Genomic DNA, 17,923 nt, shown 5'->3' with positions numbered 1-17,923 from the left:
ATCTTACTCACAAACATGGTTTATAACGTCGAAAAAAGAAAGTCAATCAGTAGCAATTAGCCTAATTGAGAGCCAATCAAAGATAGAATGAATCTGACTTGATAAATTATATGCGGATGTTAAAAGTGCAATGAAATATGATTGCACTTACTGTTACAGACCCAAGTCTTTCACGTTTTCCGGTTAGATGCAACAAAGGCAATGTTTCTACAATTTGAAAGAAATTGGGTTTTTTCTGTTTTTAAAAATAATTTTCTGTACTCTGTGATATCGTCGAAGACCGCCATATTATAAAACGCATTAAATGCCTAAGGAATTTGGGGAATTTTCATATATTAGTCAGTGCTTTCCCATTTCAGCACACACACATCACATCTGAGTCTTTCTATTTTTAATCACTCACAACATAAAATGTCATTTGTCAAGAAACCACCCACTCCAAATCACACTGCGACTGATGGGATTGAATGCATGCAGGCGCTGTTTCATAGTTACTAAGGCAGCATTGTTGTCATTTAGACACTAGGTGTCGCTCCCGGTTTATTAAAAATGACAAGGGTGCCTGAATACCAGGGGTTTTTGGATCAACGTCAAGTATTTGCTCGGTTTGTTGTTTGCCTGGGAGCAGTGTTAAATCGATAGCTTAGTGTCACTATAAACGGCCCCATTAAGCATATTCTGTTTGGAAGAGTTTTTCCCCCCAAATGCTAATAGTAAAGAGTCTGTTGCCTGCGGACATCAGTAATTACAGCCCAAGAAAGCCGCGTCCAGCCAGCTGCATGGTTTGAGCAATGTAGTGCGGCGAGTTTGTGCTGCCTGCCTGAGAGAATCCATCACAGAAACAAACCGCCCCCTCCCACTCACGGTGCCCCCGCTTCAGATGCAACTCAAAATACATAAAGCCTCCATGTTGCACAGGGAATGTAGGGCCAGCACATATGAACCGACTGCCTAAAAGTGTCTGGTAACTTTAACGCCGAACAACCTGCGGTCGTTGCATTTTTTTGAACTAGAACAACCATCTGGGCTTCCAAGTATTTTCAGCGGTGCTCCAGACACGGCCTCGCATTTTGGATAATCGAAGGTTTGCGGCTAACTCGCTAACCTAAGCTACTTGCTAACTTCAGTTAGTTAGCAATTTCAGCGTCTTTTCTATTTATTTGTTTTTTATAGTCACGCACGCTCCTCGTGTTGCCCACAAACATAGTTGTTTGTAGCGATGGTAGTTTTCGGAAAGCCATAAATGACAGACATTATCTGGCTTCCATTCACCACTGTGCTAGCTGGCTGGCTACCACCGCTGCCACAACCCCTTCGCCTCGGACGCTTTCCTGGCTTCGTGGGCTAGCTGGTTACCTTCATCTTTTAAACAGCTAGCTAACAGTAGCTAGCAAAGGAAGCAAGCGCGCTTGTACTATTGACATTGTGGGAACTAAAACAGGAATAACCAATCGTCTAAATGGACCACATGTCCATAATAACCCAAGTTTCTAACCCCAAGGAGGAGGAAATAATATCATTTAACCAGGAAAAAGGTAAGGAAAAAGTCAATTTACGGTACATAACTAATGCTAGCTGGCTGACTACTTTTCTCTGTTGACGTTAGCTTTTATTCGCACTTGCTAGCTGTTGTAGTTGTTAAAGACCTCAGTTGCCTTTGTGTGAAAAGATGGAAACACGTCTTTTGTTGAAAAAGAAAAAAAAACTCAACTACGCAACAAGTTTGTCAGTGGGGCCTTGCCCGGGTAAGTTCTCCAACTAGGATAACGTTTGTTCATTGCGTTTTCAAAATGAAAAGCGCTCCAGCGCGTTTTTTTTCCCTTTTAACATTAACGAAAATTCACTGTCTGCATCAAATTAACGCATATTTTGTAAAAGTATTTGCAATAATACATCTGGAAAGTACACTTCTCTTTATGCGTTTGGACTATATAACGGGACCATATGATCTGACAGCTCTGACAGTTGATTCATGTATGGATCGAGTTCTCGGTGGTTTGGATTGAGATTGGCAAGAAGTTCCTAAGGACGAAGCTAATACGCGGACTAAAGAGAACTGTGCTGCTGGTGTTGTGTATCGATTCAGTTTTACTTCATGCACATAGCAAAGCTATCTGTGCAGCTTATGGGAAACTTATTCGGTTTGTCTGAGATGTAAACAGTGAAACTGTTTTATCCGCGCTTATTGTTTCTTGTGAGGTTTGTGTGTTATGCAGTGAAATTAACCTCCAGTTTTAGGTCTTTTCCTATATGTATCACTTCTAAACAATATTCTGTCCTCTGTAATAGATGGCTTTGTTTTTTTGGGTTTTTTTTAAGTGCTGCTTAAACGTGAATGACTTCTCCACAAGCCCATAGCTTCTAATATCCAGTGATTCTCATTCCTGGCGCCCTTTGACACTTTACCTATGCACCGGATCACCCTGGTGCATAGGGTGTGTATCAATATCACATCTCAAACTTCTCTTCTCAGACCATCAGTAATGTGAGAACTTGAGTCTTTGAAGCACAACAATGCATTTGCCTGTAAGCTATAAAAGTGACCCAGAGTAACTGCTGTGGATTCTGTGTCACTTGAATATACGTGGGTTGTCTTGGGAGGTTATTCTTGCATGTGTGCTGGAGTTTAACACTTAAGGTGGAGTTATATGGCAATTAAACTAATCATATGCCACTACGGTGATATAACAGTGTTAAGACAGCTTACTAGATCAGTAAGCATATACCATGTTTAGCAAGCCTGTTACAGATAGTTGGTCTGCTTCTGAAGACATGCACTTTACTGCACCCAGGTAGTATTTTAGTATGATTTCCGTGTGTTTGCCAACAGAGGCGGTCGAGTACAAGCATTCACTCTGCTAGAATTCATTGTTTGTGTGTTGGGTTGCTGCATGAAATAATATAAGACTAGGTGCGAGAGTGTGCGTGTAACAAGACACAGTTGAGTTACCGGATGAAATAGAGCAGTGACGTGGATGCTCGCTTCTCACAACAAATAATATAATCATTATAACAATTGTATATGTCTTTGTCCTTTCTCCCCTTTGTTCTTAATCTGGAAAAATGGCAATTCAATTTCAGAATCTGCAAAAAAAAGTCAGATAGGGTGCAGGTGGGTCTTCACAAGATACAGGTGGGGCAAAACAGATGGCAGGACAGAAGGACTGTGCATATAAATTACAACAAACATGTGGTAACAGCACTTGTTTTTTTGTTTTTATTTCAGTCTCTCTTCTTTTTTCTTTCCTAATTAGCAGCCAGTTTTGTGAATAGAATTTTTATATAGAATAGAATATTTTGCCAAACAAAACTGTCCACATTTGGCACTTGGTGGAAGTTTATAATCACATAATTTAAAAAGTCTATAAATATTTAACAGCATTATTTCTATACACATTTTCTAATGTAAATACAAAGTCAGATTGTCATCTATCTATTGGAGATCACCTAACATGTAGCCCATGCGGCCATCTGTCTTAAAGGAATTAAATAGGTAGTCTTCCAATAGCCTGAACAGGCGCCAAACTGTCTGGGCAAAAACTGACCACCTTTGCTCTTAATGTTCCTCTGCTGGCTGTCTTACAACATGTGCCTGCCTCTCACACTGGTTTGGCTCCCAAGCAGCAGCAGCAGCCTATATATAGACCTACAGTCTTGCTGGGAAGGGCACTAACCCCAGAGCCAAGTGTAACTAATTGTAAGATGACAGTGATCATTTTCTGTGTTGTCACAGACATACTTTGAAAGGGAAAAACAAAAACAAAAAAGCTCTTCATTTCCAAACAGAGGCCATCAGAGCAGTGATTTCTGTGGGTCTTTTTCTTGAATTTGAAGAGTCTTGTTGATTTCAACAACTTAAACTTGCCACTCAGCTGAGATTGTTGTAATGAGATCTTATTAATATGTCTGTGAGATGGATGGAGTGTTACACATGATCCATTTACTGTTACGATAAATTCCTTGCTAATAGTGTTGGAAGATTGATTCATATGGGGTGACCTTGACTGAGCCCTCTTCTAGCCTCTTCTGCTATTAAGTTCTGGGGTTTCCTGTCTATATTTGTTTAACCTCATGAACACATTGAATTTAAATAAAAAGAAGGAAGCACTAAATACATTCAAATATGCTACAGATTTAGCTTTAATTAAGTCCTCGATTAGCAAAATAGGATATAAATATTTCCCAAGCATTAAACTTGTCAAGATTAATATTAATAATAGTTTAGAAAAGCACCAAAATATATGTATCTATTGGAAATTACTTATATTTTGTACTATGCATTCAATTTTTAATAAGTTTTGGTTTTTCTGTGGTTACTAATGGAATCAAAATTTAGTGGGAAAATTGCAGGAATACATTTTTTAGTTGTAGTTTAAAATACTGTCTTAATTCTTTTGGTCCCATTTAGTTCTCAGCCAGTTTCACATTTTCCAATCCATGGGATTTATAAGCCTACAAGCTTATCAGTTGCCAATGCCAGGATCTTTTTGTTTGCTTTAAAGCGGGCTGCACATTACAAAAGAGTGATAGCAAACTCACGGCAGTGGAGTATCCACATATCCTCACTTAAGCTACTAAAAGTCTTCATTTGGGGAATCTACTAAAAGAAGACCCCTTTCCGCGCTAAGAAAAGTTCAATAAAGGGAGAAAAAAAAGCAACAACAACAAAAAACAGCACAGGACTTGGGTTGGCTATCAATAAAGTCTTAATGGCACTATCAGTTCTGGTCAGAAGTCTGACTATCGGTTCTCTCATGGGTTACTGATCAGTTTTCTGCCTGGCCAAAAAACAGTTCTGCATAGGTTTTCACAGTCAATGCAACAGTTTTATTACTTGTATCTAAAAACAGTCTTAAAAACACAGAAACAGAGCAGAAAAAAGGTATCAGTACTGAAAGAGTTGAAAGGTGTTGTTTAGAAAAACGTCTCTTGCCGTGGAAACTTGGAGATTGCACTGTTTACAGGAGGTGGTGTGGAATTGTTTAGGCTTCTCTTTGACTAATCCTTGGTCAAATCTGTAGACTGTGTCAACAGTCACAAACCCACCCAGGAGTCGGTAGATTTTGTCACATGTGCGCTGGATGGCTGACCTTTTTTCATCACTCAGCTGAGATGCATGTATGGAAGCAAATTACCACATTAGTCAGATCGGACATTAGGCAGTATTTAACCTGCAGCCCACTAGTATAATGTCCATGTGATGTCATATTGTGTCAGTGTGGGGAATAATGCAGTTAATAATTTGGAGCATTCAGTGCGTGGTGCTGTCTCCTGAATGTTGTATACATGCACCCATGCAGCTGTCTCGCTTATACCACACAGTATTTCCAGTACTGTCAATGTGTTTGAAGCGGACTACTGTTATGAAATGACAATTGTGTAAAATATCCACATGGCATTCTCCTGATTCAGTGTGATCTGATGGAAACAGTTTAGGAAACAACAAAAGAATTATCAAGTAGAATGAGAGGTCATGTCCCTTGGTCTGACTCTTACCTGAGCTTAGAGAAAAGTCAAACAACACTGGGAATATTTTTGCTCTTTCCAAAAGGTGTTTGGTTTGTTTCTCTGGAATGTGTTGTGAGTAAAGGTACTTGTGCTTGTGAAGTTCAGCACCTCATTAGTGAACTACAGCTCTGCTTTTATGCCAGGTGAGTGATATATTTGAGACACAGTTGTGCTCTGTGCCTGACTGTGAATTTGCTAAGGGTCTTTGTGCAGGAGTCAGTACCACGGCTGGTTGTAGTGATGAGTCACAGGGAGCTGACAACTGCCTCTCTGTCCCAGTTTTACAGAGCTGAAATGAAAACATAAAGCCCTGTTTAAGCAAAAAAAAAAAAAAAATTGTGCTGCTGATTATGGCCAGATAAAAACTGAGCTCAGTGTAGCCACTTTGAGTATTTTTAACTTAAGCCTGTAAAACACAGAGAACAATGTGGGCAATGTTGATTCAGAGTAATTTGAAAACTTCTGACGAAAACATTCTTCATTTTCAAGCTGGTAATTTTCCAAACAAATTTCTAAATGTGTTTGCTGCCTTGGTATTTCGTGGTAGTTACAATGTTGTTTTTGCTGGTTTGGGTCTCTCTGAAACATTGGGTTGTAGCAAGATATCCACATGCTTCGGCTTTCTTAGAAGACACAATAAATCTGTTGTTGTTGTTGTTATTGTTTCTTTTCCTTGTCGATGGCTGCAGATTATAGTCCACTCGACTTGGAAGAGCTTATGGCACTGATAAGATACAACTTGGATACCCAGTAAAACATGCCCTTGCTTGAAAGGCTGTAATTAACATTACTGGAAGACAGTGATAGAGGGAAATGACAGAGAAGCTCGGGAGTGCAGAAAGTGTTTAATGTAGCTGTGACATGCTGTTAGTCAGTCAGCTTCTGATAGCTTTACTGTAAGAGCGAGCTATTAATCTGTTGAAACGCATTATGTGCTTGCTCCACATCCTAACATGTTAAAAGATTGTTGTTGCTTTTGTGGTCTCAAGATCCTCTGATGCACAAAACTGTTTTATAATAAAGCACTAGACAGAGATGGCAAGTTGCAGAAATATTTTGCTCCGAATGTGGGGTTTTTTTGTTTGTTTTTTTTGTTTAGACATTTACACATTTGTTTGTAGTACAAAGTGCCACAATATCAAGATACCAAAAGACATGACATAATGCTATTCACTCTTCACAGTCTTCAGTTGCAAAGGCATTCTGGTGGGCTGGGCAGGGGGAATGGGTGGAGAGGAATGCAGCCTTGTATAGGCTCTGAGGGGTCTGAGGGCCTCCCACCTCCTTCTCTGCTTCTCTTGTGCATGATCAGGCTGCTTCAGTCACTCACCTGCCAGTTGAAATGTTGGAGGGAATCAAGTCAAGTTTTCAAAATGGTGGTAGCCACAAAAGCAAATACGAAAAAATAAAGGAGAGAGAGAACAAAAGAATGAAGTGTGTACACCCTCCAAGTTGTCACTATTAATAAAAGCTCAGTGTCTCCTTTAGGCCGCGCTTCGTGGTTCAGGAATGAGAGGCGATTTGGAATCGGAGCAGAGCATGCTCTGAACTGTCACTGAGTGTGACTGATGAGGTCACCCGGCCACCTAAGTTATTTTCTGATCAGTGGTTCAGCCAGGGCGAGCGCACAAAACAAAACCTAATGCCATTTAATCAGACTGTAAAGGTCTCCCCTATTGTCATTCAGCATGGCTCACACCACTGTGGCCACTTAGGAAAATTTGTGGCTAACACATGGCCTGTTTTATTAAAACAGGATCTACACCCTGGCATGCAAATATTCAGATGTAAAGGGTGCACAGTTTCATCCTGCTGCGTTTTTATCGTAGAACGTCAGTTTGCATATCCGCTTGTTCATCCTCTATTCTTCCACCCTCTTCCTGTTATTTTTGCCAGCGTCCCAGTCAAACAGCAGCCTAAAGAAGCAGAGGAGCCGAGGCATCTTCAGCACGTTTTTCTGCTGCTTCCGCAACTACAATGTGGACTCTCCAGCCACCAACACCAACGCCAGCTCCCCGCCTCCACCAGTTGAGGAGAACGGATCGCCTCCCAAGGTGAGCTGTTCCACCACTAAACTGTTGCTTGTTGTCCTGTTGAGAACTCTAGAAATATCAGTTTGCAAGTCTTTTCCATCTGTTGTAAACTGTCTGTTTTTGTGAGTAGTATTTTCTCTTTGTGCTATCTCTGTCAATGTGTCATTGTTTTTTGGGGGGTTTCTCCTTTGTTTTACTTCCTATCCCTCACCCTGTTTTTGTATGTGTTGTAGTGTGACCAGGTCGAGGTCATCCCTGTCCCTAGTGTATGTATTGCCTTTTTTTTTTCTTTTCCTTTGCATGCAGGGTGAGTGGGCTGGTGGCACATCCTGTCTGTGTGGGCTCCACTGCTCCTCAGAGAGCTCTAGCTCTGCTACCGTACCGCAGTTCACTCTCAGCCGATGGTAGCACTGTCTGGCTGCGTAGAAGGTGTACGTGCACCTTTGGGTTTAATGTCTCAGTGCTTCATCTGCATTAGTGACATTTTGTGGTTTGTATGCTCTCAGAAACACTGTAACACTAACCAGCTAACATTTTTAAGTGCAAACCTGTTTCTGTTAATTGCCTCCGGAGCTTCTACGCAAGGCATTAAACCATTTATTGTGCTACTTATCTATGCAGTTTAGTAATTTTGAGAGTGAGAATTAACATTAGCTCCTAGTCTTTCAGTTTGGCTACTCAGCTACAGACTTAAAGTAATTAATCCTGTCACTCAAGTAGGGCTGTTCGATATAACGATATATCGGATGACGATATAAAAACGTCTATCGTTTCATTTTACGCTATAGTTTGTTTCGTGGTGTCGCAAAATAAACTGTTTACGGCAATATTTTTTTTCATAGTTTTGATGGTCACTGTAGTGGCTATATTAATTTCTTAAAGTTCTCTTTTTCTCTTATATTTAATATAACCACACTACGGATGGACAAGCGCCTGTTTTTATGCGTTGTGGTTAGCAACAACGACGGTAACACGATCGCGTGTCCACTTGTTTATGTTCCACATAAACCTTTCACAATAAAGCTCAAGATCCTGTTGAGACTTTTCAAAATAAACTGAATCACGTGAAAGAGCAGATTATTTACGGATGAGAAGTAAAAAAGAGCCGCCAGGTGCTAAAAAAATAAACCTTAGACTTTCCCCGCAGCCAGCTGTGTAATAAATGCTCACAAAGAAAACGGCGGCCGTTACAACTTGTGTCTAAAAATGTATCGTTTCATGCATCGGTTAAAACACTCGACTCCAGCTACATGACGCGCAGCTGGAAACACTTCCCGCAAGTCGAGCTGCCCGAGATTCATAGAATTTACAGAAAATGTTACATTTTTGTGATTTATATCGTTATCGGGACGATAGAATTCTTATATCGGGATATGAGATTTTGGTCATATCGCACAGCCCTACACTCAAGGAAGGACTGAGATGTGATTCGGTGATCTGCGACCCATCCAAGGAAAAGTTGGTGAGAATAACCAACAGTGATTTGATATAATTTCATTCTAAAAGAGCATCCAGTCAATTCCAGCACTGAGCCATAGTTCTCACTTCACTTCACACTCTCATATAGTGTACTGGCATTTCCAAACTTAACAGTTAAGTTTGATTGATCCCAGCAAAATTAGGATGGCTTAACAGCAGCAGACAGCTTTATGCATGATACAGATTTGTGAAATCTAACTTGACCTAATAAAGATGTAAAGAGATGAAAGGGTTTTTTGTTTGTTTGTTTTCGCTTGAATTCTGTAGTGTCACTGATCTCAGTTGGTTTTTCAAAAAACTATCTCCTCTAACATGGTTTTGGCTTTTTGTTGGCTTAAACCTTACTTAATGCAAAGTGTACAGCATTCATGTTCTCTCTTTGGCTCTGCCTGTCCTTCTCTCTCATGTACTGCTCTCTGACATTATCTGACTTGTCCTCCCTATAGCCGCCAGCCAAATACCTCCTACCAGAGATGAAAATATCTGACTATGGCAAAAAGTGTGTGGTGATTGACTTGGATGAAACACTTGTCCACAGTTCATTTAAGGTAAGAAGGGGCTAAAACTACTGTTGAAATTCTGCACAGTATGAGCACTTTTACTACCAGGTTTAACTAAAAGCCAATATTAGGTTTGCCTATATTTCTGCAAACCATTGTTTAGTTTATGTCTATACATTGTCATTATTTCCAAAGTTCTGTCATTATTTCCAAAGTTCCGCTAATGATACACAGGAAGTTGAAGCTGTTTGAATCCATGACATCACTGTGTACACAAAAGAACGAGATGAGCAGGTGGCAGAGGATGTGAGCGAGCGTAATATTACAGTACTGACTGTGGCTTATAATGGGTACATGATTGTAACAGGAAAATGCAGACAACCAGGCTGTGTTGGCAACCATCTCCATTCGATAAAAATATTTTTTTGCACTGAAGAATACTTTCTGTGCACTTTCTTCTTTTCTTTTTTTTTTTAAATCTTCAAGCTGTCCACTTCTGCCTGAGGTCAAATGCTCTGTCTGCTGTCTTAAATTACTACAGAGGTTAAAGGAGGGCAGTGATGATAAAGGTTGTTGTAGCAAAACATACTTTTTTTTTTGCCCTCAGAGATTAGACAGTCTGGAAATTGAGTTTGTGTTAATAGTACGACCTCTGGGGGTCAGTTGGGGTAGTACGACAAAAGTAATTGTATTTTCTTCCCACAGCCTATCAGCAACGCTGATTTCATTGTCCCAGTAGAGATCGATGGTACAGTTCATCAGGTATTGTGGATTTCTTTAAAAACTAATAAATTGTATTGAAGTTTGTCTCTTTAATAGGGGGGATTCCATTTGGTTCTGATGTGAAGATCCTGAAGAAAAGGCTGTTATCCAGTTCAAGTAATCCAGGATAGGCTGTGTGTATCCTGGATGGCCTATTCGTGATTACTTGCACTGGGTGGCAGCCACTGTACGAAGGGGATGTGGGGGGCATCTAAAGTTATGTGACATGGTAAACAGTCTGATCATTTTGAATAATTCCAGAAATGAGTAACAGGAATTATTTTGTAGCCATCCTGAAGCTTTCGCATATATTTTCTTATAAATGACACTGTTCACCTAAAGTGCCCTCAGTACAGATAATGTATCTGTAGTGTTTGACACTCCTGTCACACCACGGTTTGTTTTGTTGTTGTTGTTGTTTTGAAATCTGGGGTCCGTTCTTCATACCTCGCTTACTACATCCAAAATCAAATCATCGCGCCAACTTTGAGCTCGCTATTCCGGTTCTCCGAACACACCTGTTGTTGACGATTAGTACAGCTGGATGAAGTAATGTGAGATCACTGGGTGGCTTAACAGGGGCTACGCATCGATAGTAGAAACATTGATCGGCAACCCTTTGATTGGTCGGCGAAAATGTCGAAGGAGCGCGCTCAGTATTTTTCGGCAGCAGAGCAAGAACTCTTGATTGAGGGATTTCAGGAGTTTCAGAGTTTAATTAAAACCCAAGGGAACACTGCAAAGGCTGCAAAAGCAAGGAGAGAGGGCTGGCAGAAAGTTGCTGACAAATTAAACTCGGAAGTAATTAAATAATAATAATAATAATAATAATAATAATAATGGATTGGATTTATATAGCGCTTTTCAAGGCACCCAAAGCGCTTTACAATACCACTATTCATTCACTCTCACATTCACACACTGGTGGAGGCAGCTAAGGTTGTAGCCACAGCTGCCCTGGGGCAGACTGACAGAAGCGAGGCTGCCATATCGCGCCATCGGCCCCTCTGGCCAACACCAGTAGGCGGTAGGGTAAATTTATTATATTATATTACATTATATCATATTATATTATATTACATTATATCCTCTTTCACATTAGAGCCACAACAGGACCCACTAGAACATGGGAACAAGTAAAAGTGAAATATAATATTCTACAGAATGGTAATATTTATCACTTGTATTGCTTTTAGTCTCTTGAAAAGAGACCCTGAAATAATCTGTTTGTTTATAACAGCAACCAAGAAAAGGGCAGAGCAAAAAAAGACAGGTGGTGGTCCTGCACCCCCTCGTCAACAAGTTGGTTAAGTAAATAATACCCTCACGGGAAAATCGATATCTCTCAATGAGCACACTGTCGCGCTGAGCTAAAGGATCCTGTCTGTCCCGCAATATACGCTGAATTCTGAGAACTCTCCTTATCAGTCTTGCACCTTCCGCAATGGGTTGCTCGCGTATACGGACAGGACATGGCTGCGGCAGACTTCCCAAATCCACCTTCGCTTTTATAGCCGTCGTCTCTCATCTTGATTACACGAAGTAATTTACAATTACAACTCTAAAATATGAATTACATCTGAAATAATCAAATACATGAAATAGAATGATTAATAGTACATTTCCCTTTTTTTAGGAAATGACCTGTATGTATCTGTATGGAATCAATAAAAGAATCAAATCCATTATCTTTAGTTACATTGATAATATTTATTTATGGAAAAACAGTGGTAAAATATCGCTGTTGCTTTTGTATAAATGAAGCGGACATACCTGAGTGGCCGCGATCTAATCCTGTTTACATAAAGTGAGCCTGCTCCCAAGCAGGTTTACGCTTACGGATCTGTTGCTATGACAGCAAGTCCCGGATGAGCTTCAGAGAACCGAACGATCCAAGATCACGCGAAATCGTCAACAATCAAATCCAGCTAACTTACTTAGCGAGGTACGAAGAACGGACCCCTGGTCTTAAAAGCGATGATCTATCTTGCAGGTGTATGTGCTGAAAAGACCACACGTGGATGAGTTTCTTCAAAAGATGGGAGAACTATTTGAATGTGTGCTCTTCACAGCCAGTCTTGCCAAGGTATGTTCAAATGTGGACATTTTTTCTGTTTTGACGTGTGCTTTGGTTACAAGCCAGTGGTACCTGTGGAACTGTGAACATCATTAATTTTCTGCTTTCTGAATTTTACATCTCCGTTATTATGCTCTGCATCTGTCACTCCATCATGTTAGCCAGTAATGCATGGGTAAGTGTAATGAATGAAGCAAAAGAAACTGTGCTGTGGGAATAATTCCTCTCTAGAAACAGATATTCCTTAAAAGCTAGAATGCGCTTTTCTGTGTTATGGCATAGTGGCACCTTCCCTGTTAATCAAGTGCTGTTATGAGGGACACCATGCTTTGCTTCCTTTTGGAAACCTAGTGTAGCGTTTAGCTTTTGTGAGTTGTTTTTGTTTCTAGTTGAAACATGTGATCATAAAGATGTGATGTATATCGTCCCAACATTCACAAGTCATATTAGTCTTATTATATTCCTTGTTTTAAAAACCGTTTGCTTCTCCTCTGTTTGTTTTGCTTGGACAGTATGCAGACCCTGTGGCAGACCTGCTAGACCAGTGGGGCGTGTTTCAAGCGCGGCTCTTCAGAGAATCCTGTGTTTTTCACCGAGGCAACTACGTCAAAGATCTTAGCCGGCTGGGGCGAGAACTCCACAATGTTATCATTGTTGATAATTCACCTGCTTCTTATATTTTCCATCCAGAAAATGCTGTGAGTTCCCAATCCTCCAATATATTTGTTACATTCAGCACTGCATCTGTTAGACTCTGAATTTTTCTTGCTACAAAGTAGCCTTCTGTTGCATGCTGAATATGATGATGGAAAACAACAGAAGTTAGAAAGAGGAGGGAAAAAAGCTGCTCAGCTGCTCTTTGCTGCAGAAGCTGAGTTGCTCTGGGGTTCTTGAAAATATCCCAGCAGTGATCTTTTGGATTTAAATAAGCCTCATACTTGTACAGGACATAGTTTTTTCTTTTTTTTTCTCTTTAGAATCTCGTGTAATTTTAGCAGTGTGCTTTGAAACGTCACCTGGCTGGAATAATCCTCTCTTTTGTCAAACATCTGCAGTTAGTATTTTGGTGTAGCCTCAGGCATTCACAGTGCCGCCTATTAAATGTCATTTGTGTCTTTGTCTGTCCAACACCTTTTGCTCTCATGCTGCTTCACATCATCACACTCACACCTCTGGTTTTCACTGTCTCTGGTGATCCTGGCCATTTTTACACCAGATACATTTCACTGAGCCAGACGTGACAGTCTTAAGCCTTTTGGTTTTATTTTCTTCCCGAAGCCCTTCATAGAGTGTGACATTATGCAAAATACCTGTATCTGTAGGTATTTCACTGCCTGTGGCATCATTTTAGGAGGATGGCCTCTGCAGCCTTTCTTCTGATTTCTGCAGCAGCTGTGTTTTGGACTCATGCTGAGTTGGTCACTGATCTTCCACACCATTTTCTAGCTTTGTCTCACCATCACATTTCCCCTGGCTGTGAGGCAGGGCAGACACGAAGAAAGTTCTTGTGCTCATAGATCATTTTATAACAATGTTCATACTTTGTTTTTGTTTTGTTTTTTATTATACAACTTAGTTTTGTGTTTCTGACTTGTGTGTCAGTGATTAGTTTCTGTTTTAAAGTACTTGCTTCTCGTCTTTAAAATAATCATGTTATTGAGCGGTTACATAATTTCTTTGGTTTCTTGTGGTATTTATCAATCAGGATCAGAATAATTTATTAAGAGCACTAGAATTCATTTTCTCCAGTAGTGTACTTTTCCTAATTTGCTTAACGTGTCTGCATTTTTATGCTGTAATTGTCATTCAGCTCTACATCTTAAGGCTAACTTTCAGTGGTTTGTGCCTCTCCTCAGGTCCCAGTTCAGTCCTGGTTTGACGATATGAATGACACAGAACTCCTGGACCTGCTGCCTTTCTTTGAGGGACTCAGCAAAGAAGAAGAGGTTTACGGAGTCCTGCAGAATCTAAGGAGCAGGTAGCAGGACAGCCCACACTACCGCCTGTGCCCACCAGTCTCCTGTATTGATCTCTGTTCCTTTCTACGACCGTATCTCTCAGACTTGGGCAGATCCTCCCACACTAAGGGGACGCCTTGGAGTCTCACTGTGGAAAACATCATAACCCTGTCTCTGATCTCATCTCCTGGCGACCGGCTGCCTTCTGAGTGCCATCAGAAAAACAAAAACATTCAAAATCCCAGGAGCACTGTGTCTCACAAAAATAATAAAAACCACACCAGAAAGTATGTAGAGTGTCCTAAGCTGATAATATCGGGGACAAAATACTAAGAGGAACGAACTTTAATCTTTATTTTCAAATCAACCAAGTTTTACTATTTGGTGAAGTGCTTATTTTAAACGCAAGGAAAAAAAAAAAAAAAAAAAAAAAAACGACAACAAAAACAACTTTTTGTCTGAGACTTCTTTTGTGGTACCACACAAAAGTCTGAAAAGATTTTGTCCTCATATTGTTGCTATGCAGGCAATTTCTGGTAGTAGAAAGGACTGTGATTCTCTTTTCATACTTAATGAAGTGCCTTGTGTGACTGTTGTTTATATGGGGAGATATTTTCTACATGGCATATTTCCAGAGTACTCTGGTCTTTTCACATACAGATATGCTTTAAAGTGGACACACAAATATCTTTATATGAAAGTTTGAATTCACTATTTTGTTTTTTTTGGTCATCAAACGCTGGGCAGTTGTCTCATAGTGTTCTTCTGTTTTCCCAGTAAGCTTGTGCCATTATATAGATGTGACTTTGTTTCTTTCAGCTTTCATTATAAGTAGAAATGGTTGATTTTGTTTTAGGAAACGGAGGATGTATGCAGTTGTGACATTCACGCCCCACCTGCAGCAAGTCCAGTAGTTCTTTGCGCTTGATAATTTCATCTGAAAGCTCGGCTAAAGATGTGCCATTTCCTTGTTTGTTTGTTTGTTTTTTAATAATTTGCCAAATAAGGAACTTTTCTTTCTTTTCTTTTTTTTTTAAAACAGGCTTCATATCCGTACCAGGGTTGAGCTACAACTGTTAGTCTATTAGTTGTAAGAATAACATGATAGGTTTTATTATTTTGACAAATAGATGTCAAATTTGTTTGTTTTAATATTACAAGATCAGATGGCTAGCTTTTAATCACTTTAAAAAAAAAAAAAAAAAAAACTTTTGTGTGTGTGCATGCACACAAGTGGTGCAGCTTCACCCTTAGAGGGCAGAACTTCCTCTGAAATTGTACACATTTGCAAAGGTGTTCTTTAGTGTTTTTAAACTGGTCCAGGATCTTACAGCAAATAGGTCGAGTGCCATGTTTTCAGTTTTTCCATGTCATCAGTGTCTTTACAGAATAGGGTTGAGTGTCAGAGTCTGGACAGTGTTTAAATCACACCATTCCCCTGATGTACAGTGGTGGCCTGCCCTTGTCCAGCCCTTGTAATTAAAAAAAAAAAAAAAAAAAAATCGAATGGAAATGCCACCTGTGGCGTTTATTTTCCCAGACTCCTTTTTTCCCCTTCCTTTTTTTAAACTGCTCTTCACCTCAGTGCCTACATATGAGAGGAGCCCAGCAAACCGAATGCTGCAACATTAGCTTCCATGGCAATAACCGCTTTTATTTTGGAGGGGGAGGGTGGTTTGGGCACTTGGGTTAGAGCACTTGAATAAATTAACCAGTGAGGGTTTGTTAAAGTAAGACCACTGTAACATTCTCTGTCCACATGAGTGGATCCAGAAACCGGACATCCATATAATATTTAGATCTACTTGTTTTTTTTTTTGATCTGGTGACATGTAAGTGTTGCAGTGCTGAAACAACTTGAATTTTGATTGGTTTATCTCAGAAACGGTAGCCAAACGTGGTTACCTGTGTCTCTATAGTAAGAAACCCCTGTTGTGGAGCAAAAGGACGCCTTCCAAGCCTGCAGATGGGTGCTCAGTCCGGGCCCATCCAGACAGCCCCCTCCTCCAAAAACAATGTTTGGGTCCAGCTCTAAATGAAACACTACTGGGGCACTGCATCAGGACTGTGAACAACCTCATCATGGCATTAATGCCTTACTGCCTGTGGAGGCACAAAGCAATGTTTCTTCATTATTTCCAAGGTTATACCTCCCTGTTTTAGCATCATCTCTAGTATTTTCTTATGGAGTGCGAAAAGTGATCAGCCATATATGTAGAGCATATTTGGCTCTGGTGGGTTGTGTAACAGTAAAATGGAGGATGTGAAAAGCTCTATGGTGCCATCTAGGGATTGTTTGCCTCCAACAAACCTTTACTGCTTGGTTTGTGGGTCATGGGGTTTATATTTAAGAGACACTAATAATTTCCAACTTTACGCCCCCAGTTAAAAGGCTGCTGCTCCTTCAGACATTTTCATTCTCTTCGCATAAGCATTTGTGTTGCGAGTGTGCAGCTCACGATGGTTTCAGTGCAATGTTTTTGTTTTTAAATAAGGAGCGTTTGGTCTTCTCAACCTCTCAATGATGACCTTTCTCTGAAAATGTTGTTTGTATCATTGTGATATATTTTTCTACCTACATGTTGTCAGTATTTGGGTTTGAAAAGTTGCATATTACCCATTATATCCAGCTTTTTGTTCCTATATCCTTTCAGATCGGTATTTTCCTGCTCTCTTGCCTTTGGTAAGAAAAATAAGTCAGGTCTCGTCCCACCTATCGGGACGATTGTGAGCATGTGTGTGTGTGTATGTTCGTTCATGTGTGCTGCCTTTCACTTTTCCTTTTGTCACTTCACTCATAATCACATTCTTCATTTTGTACTAAGTTAACACCAAAGTTCTAAAACACTTGAGTTTATTTTATTTTTTTTTAATCAATTTCCTCACTTTTTTTTCCCTACTTTGGCAGCATGTCATTCTGAGCATCACCTTCTCCCCCTTTATTTTCTTTAATAAATGGCTTCATTGAAACAATTGTCATGTCTTTTTTTTTTTTTCTTTTCTTCCTCTGCCCCCTGTCACACATCTGATGTGGTTCATGAATTAAGGCCAAAGATCCTCACTTCAGTCTGGCGTGACTGCGGTTTCCACCATCTCCGATGTACCTCATATGGTATGTTTACTGAAAGTTGAGAATGTCACCGTTTTCTGTCTTTTACAGTCGACCTGATTTATTTTTACCGTTCCTTTCAGACATGTCACAATAAAAGCACATTTTTGGAGGATTGTTGCCTGTCTTCTGTCATCAGACTAACACCATCTGTTTCTGTTTTGTCTTAGTGAGCTGGCAGCGGTGGGTTCATGTTTTCTTATAACAAGCTGAAAGATGGTAACGGCGTGATTAACCTTTGGGCTCTGCTAACCTTGTTTAGGTACTACATGGTTAACTCAGTTTGTTTGGTAGTGTACGGTGGATATTTAGAGCTTTGACTAACAAAACTGCCAGTCTGGCAACAACCAAACGCTCTTGTGAAGCTGATGACGGTGGAAAGGATAGCTGTCTGTTGGAAGAAGTCCTGCGATGCGTTTTTGTACAAACTATTTTTGAGCAACTTTACACAATTAAGATGTAAAATAACTCCTAAAGGTTTTCATTCAACAGGAGCT

General features: G+C 40.1%; 1 protein-coding gene across 4 annotated transcripts; it reads left to right on the top strand.

The window, feature by feature from the left end:
• Positions 1–610: 610 nt before the first annotated feature.
• ctdsplb (CTD (carboxy-terminal domain, RNA polymerase II, polypeptide A) small phosphatase-like b) lies at positions 611–17,541 on the top strand. 4 transcript variants are annotated; one of them, XM_004565378.6, is made up of 9 exons: positions 611–1,535; positions 7,405–7,562; positions 7,775–7,807; positions 9,467–9,568; positions 10,226–10,282; positions 12,276–12,368; positions 12,872–13,057; positions 14,216–14,337; positions 17,365–17,541. In XM_004565378.6, the coding sequence occupies exons 1-9, from the start codon at positions 1,460–1,462 to the stop codon at positions 17,447–17,449; spliced, it is 912 nt and encodes a 303-aa protein (XP_004565435.1). In that variant the 5' UTR covers positions 611–1,459; the 3' UTR covers positions 17,450–17,541. The 4 variants fall into 4 exon arrangements, with proteins under 4 accessions (XP_004565435.1, XP_004565436.1, XP_004565437.1 ...); XM_004565380.6 differs by lacking the exon at positions 17,365–17,541 and adding an exon at positions 14,421–17,290 and having other exon boundaries at positions 615–1,535; XM_004565379.6 differs by lacking the exon at positions 7,775–7,807 and having other exon boundaries at positions 613–1,535.
• The last annotated feature ends 382 nt before the right edge of the window (positions 17,542–17,923 follow it).

The sequence above is a fragment of the Maylandia zebra genome, linkage group LG18 (assembly GCF_041146795.1).
Source record: "Maylandia zebra isolate NMK-2024a linkage group LG18, Mzebra_GT3a, whole genome shotgun sequence".
Lineage (NCBI taxonomy): Eukaryota > Metazoa > Chordata > Actinopteri > Cichliformes > Cichlidae > Maylandia > Maylandia zebra.
The sequence above is the reverse complement of the archived record's forward strand: the minus strand, read 5'-3'. Positions and strand labels throughout refer to the sequence as shown.

Excerpts from the sequence above, each read along its gene's own strand:
- ctdsplb (XM_004565378.6), top strand. The coding sequence starts at position 1,460 with ATGGACCACATGTCCATAATAACCCAAGTTTCTAACCCCAAGGAGGAG. Across the intron at positions 10,283-12,275 it reads TCGATGGTACAGTTCATCAG|GTGTATGTGCTGAAAAGACC; the intron begins GTATTGTGGATT and ends TCTATCTTGCAG. Across the intron at positions 12,369-12,871 it reads TCACAGCCAGTCTTGCCAAG|TATGCAGACCCTGTGGCAGA; the intron begins GTATGTTCAAAT and ends TTGCTTGGACAG.